This window comes from Thunnus thynnus, chromosome 22 (assembly GCF_963924715.1).
Source record: "Thunnus thynnus chromosome 22, fThuThy2.1, whole genome shotgun sequence".
Lineage (NCBI taxonomy): Eukaryota > Metazoa > Chordata > Actinopteri > Scombriformes > Scombridae > Thunnus > Thunnus thynnus.
The window spans coordinates 15754822-15761822 of record NC_089538.1 but is presented as its reverse complement, the minus strand read 5'-3'; the positions used below and the strand labels follow the sequence as shown (position 1 = coordinate 15761822).

At 36.9% G+C, this 7001-nt stretch overlaps 1 protein-coding gene across 1 annotated transcript; it reads left to right on the top strand.

The window, feature by feature from the left end:
- Window positions 1-3278: 3278 nt before the first annotated feature.
- On the top strand, window positions 3279-5916 carry mrpl52 (mitochondrial ribosomal protein L52). Its single transcript, XM_067580254.1, has 5 exons — window positions 3279-3387; window positions 3758-3827; window positions 4908-4975; window positions 5444-5508; window positions 5601-5916. Exons 1-5 carry the CDS (start codon window positions 3354-3356, stop codon window positions 5751-5753), a joined length of 390 nt encoding a protein of 129 aa, XP_067436355.1. The 5' UTR covers window positions 3279-3353; the 3' UTR covers window positions 5754-5916.
- The last annotated feature ends 1085 nt before the right edge of the window (window positions 5917-7001 follow it).

Here is a 7001-nt window from a genome sequence, read left to right as displayed (position 1 = left end):
TGTTTGGCCTGGCGTGTTTGGATAGGCTTGTCGGCTTTCTACCTGCCCCGGAGCCCCCTCCTCCACATGGAGCCTTTCATGGCCCCTGCGGTTCACCGGAGTCCCTGCAGCAGCCTCTGCAGACTCTGCAGGCGTTTACCTCACTGGCTGCGAGTGGGAACTTGTCTGAAAAGCTAACAGAGAAATTCTTCTGGGCTTAGTGTCGGAGCTGTTCATACAAAAACAATACTTTGAAGAGCTGCGAGAGCTCTGTCTGTGCATTTCTTCTCCAGCTAAATACAGTCATACTGATAATCATTACAGATATAGGGGCCTAGACACATTAAGTCCTCTCCTTCCCCATTTATAGGCCAATTTCCCACCATATGTGTGTAATTATTTGTTGAAAGGGCAGACATACAAATACAACATTTGGCACAAACACAACTCTGGTTTATCTGTCTTTTCTCTGGAGAAATGTGTTATATTTAAAGTCATTTGAGTAGATAATAACCCAAATTTAAAAAAGACACACATTTATTGCACTTCCAGTCCCAAAATAAATCAGAAGGGTCACAATATGATTGAAGAAGGTAAGAAAAAACATCTTTCTGTTATCTAAAATCGTTTTTTCCAAGCTTTTCTTATTTATTTATTTATTTATTTATTGCTATTTTCTTGCAATGTATTGACTACAACCACTTCTCCTGACCTCCAAAAATCCTTGACAACCTGAGAACGAAAACAAATCATTTGGATGAATTGCTTAAATGTTCACATTAACACCATAACTTGTGATAAAGGGTCTCAAATATAGACATTATATTGTTTTAAGGCGTTGAAAATGTTGGTCACATCTGCATTATTATACCTCCCTGCCTGATGATACACACATGTTGTTCAGCCTTTATGGTAAAAATCTCAAGGTTTCCAAGCCCAAGCTGAGCGACAACCCCGATGACATCACCATGACATCAGCAGAGGTTATTTTCTCAGACGTGACAAAGCTCCTCCAGAGTCTTAAGAGACATTACACAGCTGTTGTCATGGGCTGAAAAGTACACTTCGTAACTAGTTAAGTGATTGTGACCTATAAATTTAGCAGAGTGTACCTTCAATGATTTAATTAAGCCCTTAATAGCTTGTTTCCTTTCCATAATGGCCTAACTGCAGGTAATCAGCCTCGCCAATGACACATCCTCCCTCAAATAACAGGTTTCCTTCAAACAGGACTAACAGTAAGGCAAGACAATTTTCATTTTTTTGTTCGATTCAGACTTTATTAAGGACACAGTTCATGGGGGGTCCATAGCACAGTAAAAATACAACGTTAACAAACATTTGGCTTACGCTGCAGTTTCTTGGAGCTTTAAGCAGCAGCTTCATACTGTCATTATAAGCTACTGTAAGTCTCCACATGCGGCCTTTTCTGTAGCAATGCCACACATGGGCAGCATATACTGTAGTGGGGTACAAAAAGCTTTAAAAAGTCACTGAACACATACTAAATTTACGAGCCAACATGACATTGTCTGTGAATGTCCTTGACATCTGATAGATCATTGGTTATGTATAAGTATTTAGCCTCATTGCACACTTTAAGGGCAATGCCAGACAGGAAGAAATCAGGAAATACTAATTTTCTGTCTTCCCTCATTCTGACAATCATAATACTACCTTTATTTGCATTATACTTGAGGTCGAACTCCATACAATATTGTGAACATACCCTCAATACATTATAATTTTAACTATAACACATTTCATAACTGGTAAACTCAGTGTGCTGTACATTAAAATGCATACAGTAAAAAGTATCACGTAGCCTACAATAAATAAAATACAAAAAAGTACAACAACAACTGAGAGGAAAAAGTAAACCCATGCATAAACTTCAGAAGGTCAAATAATTTAAGAGTACAATAACGGCAGACACTTTCATTGTTTGAGCAGGAAAAGTGTAACTAATAACATTAATGATGACTGCTATGTTTAATTGTAACGGTGAACCAGCATGCACAATAACTGGAGCACCTGTATGGAGTGCAGCAATCATTAATGTTATGATTTACACCTGTGCCTTTCCTACTAACAGGTCAAAATGTCTCCTTGTAATGCATTCAGAAATATGCACCATGAGCTCAATGTAAACTAAAATAATGAAAGTTTTAAGAGACTACAGCTGTGATTTTGCATGTTTTAGCCCATAAAATATAATTCAAATCATGTCTAGTTTACATTACAGGTAATAAACAGAGCTAAAACTAGCAAACAAAGTTGTGTGGTCCTTTAAAACTGGCTTTACCACCAGATAAGAACCACAAGATAAGGTTGTAATGCAGGAGTCATATCAGTTGATATTTACTGGTGCAAATTCTAATGTGCAATGAAACAGTAAGTAATTGACAGTGAACCTGGAGCTTGAATCCAAATTTCTAAATTACTCTGACAAAACAACTGACCAGTGGGACAATAACGATGCAACAATCAAATTTGATATTTCTATTTGAGAAAGTAGCACTCAAGCCTCTGTGATGCAACAGAGAATTTTAAGGAGTACTAACAATATTACACCTAAGGGAAAGTCCCTAGGTATTACAGCAATAATTTACTAATTATAAGCTATCCAACCTATGTGGCAATCAGGAGTATGTCATCATACAAACATGTCATGATTAGTCATAAATTTCTATGAAATATATTGAAAACCAGAAAAACATACATTTTAAAAGAGGTTTTAATGATTATGTATGTTAACTCTATGCGATTTAGCTGTATTACTATTATTATTTGTTTGGGCATTCATAGACCCTTAATGGTGTATTGAATATATATTATATTCTAGCCTATATTCCCTGTACTGTTGTATAGATTTTTTGTGTTATTTGTGTATAATTGTTCATTCATTATTTGGCAAATGGAAACAAAAAAGGTTTGAATGACCAAATAAAGAGGAAAAACTGATTTAATAGGTATGTTTAGTTATTAATGGTCCCTTAATGGTATATTGAATTTATATTATATTTTAGCCTATATTGCCTGAACTGTTTTTTTGTGTGTGTGTGTGTTATTTATATATTACTGTTTATTCATTGTTTAGTAAACGGAAACAGGATTAAATGACTATATAAAGAGGGAAAACTACTTTGATAAGAAAAATATTGAGCTAAAACAGTGTGAGACGAATCAAAACGAGAAAAAAAACAACGTATTGTTATTTTCATAGCTTTGTTTTCCTAATTTTTGAGTCTTAAAATCCCTTTTTCACTCACAAAAATATTACATCTGTTTAAACGGCTAACGGTTAACAGTAACCCTGACAACAGCGCGTCTTTACCGCCACCTGCTGGTCAACACCGAACTGTGCAGACAACATGGCGGCTGTCACTAGGACATTGTGCTGTTCAGGTGAGACAGAGGTTATTCACTAATTAAATGTATTGTGTTTTTGCCCGTTGACGCTTTAAAGTTGAGTTTCGTCGCTGTAAATATGTGTTTGTACCAGCCGCTGCTTTTCATACAGTTGTCTCAATGAATAACTGACATAAATGCGGTAACATCGCCTAGTAATGCTAACGCTGATGCTAACAGTTCTGTCTAATGTAAACGATTGACCATGTCTGTCATTACTCAACTGATACATTGATCAGACTAAACAAACAACCTACCTACTCTTAAGATCATAATGCAGCGAATCCTGTGCATTTTGAGTGATCATACTTGTCTTAGAAGTGACCTTAAGAGGTTGATTTGTTTCCCTGATTGTTGTTTTTTTCAGTGTTGAGACACTCCAGCAGGCAGCTCAGCACAACATGTGGAGTTCAAGCTGGAGAGAAATGGAGGAAAGAGTAAGTTTACAGTTTATGTGTTTTATTCTGCTGCCACAACAAAGTATGGTTTTTCCAAGAAGTCAATATGCAATATATTTCATAGCCCAATGGAAATACTCTACTTGAGAGCTCGACTTCAAGCTGCAATGATTAGTCGATTCATCTGAAACTATCCAATAATCAAAACGTCCTTTCTGTCATTTACAACTAAATGTTCTCTGGTTTCAGCCTCTTGAGTGTGAGGATTGCTGCTTTTTTTTGGATATGTGTAGGGCTGCAACCAACAATTATCTTCATTATTGATAAATTGATTGGTCGTTTGGTCCATAAAATGGTGAAAAATGTTGATCACCGTTTCCACAAAGCCCAACATGACGTCCTCCCTCCAATGTCTTGTTTTGTCCACAACCCAAAGATATGCAGTTTACTGTCATATAAAGCTAAAGAAAGCAGAAAATATTCACATTTGAGAAGATGGAACAAGATAATTTTAGCATTTTTTTCCTAAAAAAATGACTCAAAACAATTAATTGATTAACAAAATAGTTGCCTATTCATTAATATATGCCAACTAATTAATTTATCGACTATTTGTTGCAGCCTTAGAATAATTGTTTTTGCATTTTTCTACTAAAAAGGCCTGGTTCCAGCTTTTCAAATATGAGTATTGCTGCTTTTCTTTGTCATATGTGACAGTAAATTAAGAATCTTAAGGTTTTGGACTGTTCGGACAAAACAAGCAAATTGAAGACATCACCATGGGCAGCCTTACTTTAATCATCACGTTTGTGCTTACTGTATATGTTGCTGATTTCTTAAGTTATTGTAGTATTACAACCAAGAAAAAACACACTTATAACAGCACAAAGAATGTAAGTGACCTGGTGGTTTAATAGGGGCCCATCAGCCCATCATGTTCCACTCTTGTCCAACAAACAGCCATAGAAAAACCTTAAACCGTAAAAAATAACTTATTAAATATTTTAAAAATGTTCTGAAGTGTACTGTATATAGTGATTTATTTCTTTTTTACAGATAAATTTACAACCTCACTGAAATATTTCACATTTATTTTCTAACTTGTGTGTTTGCTTGCAGACATGGACTTGCCCGAAGTGGCACAGAATACGGACCTCTGACAGATCTACCTGATTGGTCTTTTGCAGGTATTATGATTAATATTTTTTGCTAGAATCGTACAAATTTGGGGGTATTTCAAGCAACAGAGACCTCGTTCAGAGCTAACATTATGAGGCAGTAACTAAGGGGATGTAATTGAGTTTTTGGTTAATTTAGCATACTTAGAGAGTGGTGTTTTAATTCCTTGTCTGCTCTCACTGGCAGGGGGAACAAACCCCAGAATACAATGTGTAACTACTAGCACTATGTTGTCAGGTTTAAGATCTGGACTTGCTGAATAATTTGTATTAGAGTATGAATTATTTGCATGGTTACTTGTCATGTAAAGTCTGAGCAAGTGATCCTGCTTCTTTTTAAGGTTTCTAATACTTATTATGCCTCTGAATTTAACGTATGAAGTCCACCATCACATTTTATCTGATTGTACTTGCAACAGCGGGAGAAAACTGCGACTACGTTTGTATTTGCGTTAACTTTCTCTCGTTTGCGCTCAGATGGAAGACCAGCACCTCCGATGAAGGGAATGCTGAGAAGAAGGCAAGAGAGGGAAGCTTTAGCAGTGAGTATCACACTTTTGCCTTATGTTAAAACATCTTATCGCTCTTCTTGTGTTTATTACACGTCTTTGTAACCTCACGTCGTCTCTCACAGAGGCGTATCGTGATGCTGAGCTCTGAGGTGGACAGAGGGATGGAGAGATGGACAGAAAAACAGGAAGAAACCAAACGGATGGAGGAACACAAAAAGTCTCTTTTACTGAAACCTAAAGGGAAGCTATTAATGAAGAAAAATCCTCAAAGTTAGAAACAGCTTATCATCGTAATGATATCGTTATTCTGAATGTTGATAGTCAAATATTTATAAGGTCTCTTCTTATGTTTTCTCCTGCATGACAGTTTTTCACTTCTCATGAACTTATGTTGCAGTCATTTTCATGCAATAAATGATTTATACTTTCAACACGAAACTCTTGTGATGATGGATTTGTCGGCTGTAGAGATATATGTAGGTGAAAAAGAGACGTTTTATACAGTAAATGACTTTTAGAGATAATTGTATAAATATAACACTGAGTTAATGTCTCTCAGCTTCCACTAGAATGCAGCATTTCTCCAGCTAAGTGCGACGTGAAGGATCAAACGCCATTTTGTCTGGTGCTGGGCTCAGAGAGGAGTTTTGTTGGGCAGGCAAGAGGAAGGGAGGAGCTGGCAAACATAAAGTAGCACTGATTCAAGACTTTAACGTGTATGTGTGTGTGTGTGTGTGTGTGTGTGTGTGTGTGTGTGTGTGTGTGTGTGTGTGTGTGAGAGAGTGAGTGAGTGAGGGGTTCACACCTTGGCATGCCGTAACTTGGTGTTATTACTCGAAATACATGACGAATGTTTCAGTCAAGACCACCTCAGTGAAGTCGTGAGGTTAAAGTGGAGACACAGCAGCTGAAAAACGGCCAATTCTTTCAAATTCACACAATTTTAGCAACAAGTTTAAAACCAAATCTATTCCAAGATCAAAAAATAAAGCACAGATACAACACTAGATGATGCTTTTTGCAACTTTTTGCCTCATAACATTCTTCGTGTTACTCATTTAAAACGACTTAGCTCTCGCTTTTTCTCGGGCATCTGTACCAACAAAGAGCGAAAGCTGGAGTGTTGAATGAGCAGCCTACTGTCTGGAAAGATGATTAGGCGGCTGCAGCCTAGTTGGCAGACGGTTTCATCCCACAGAAAGTGATATTTTTCTGGTATCAGCTCAAACTGTACGCCGGATAAATCTTAATCAAGCTGCAGAAACACTTGTCCTCTGCTTCATTTAGTTTGACAAGCCTAACGCACGAATAAACTGACACTTAAAATGAATTTTAAGTGTCTTAAAGTGGGGAAACATGAGATTATGGTATTTTGTTTTTATTGAAGGGACTCTTGTAGGGATTTAGGATGATTTCTAGCATGCATACCAGCTGTCTCTTTGTCTAGTCAGCACTAATTAAGTGTGACTTTGACTTATAAACAGACTATTTACAAAATGAGGTAAGACTCTCCTCTCCTCTCG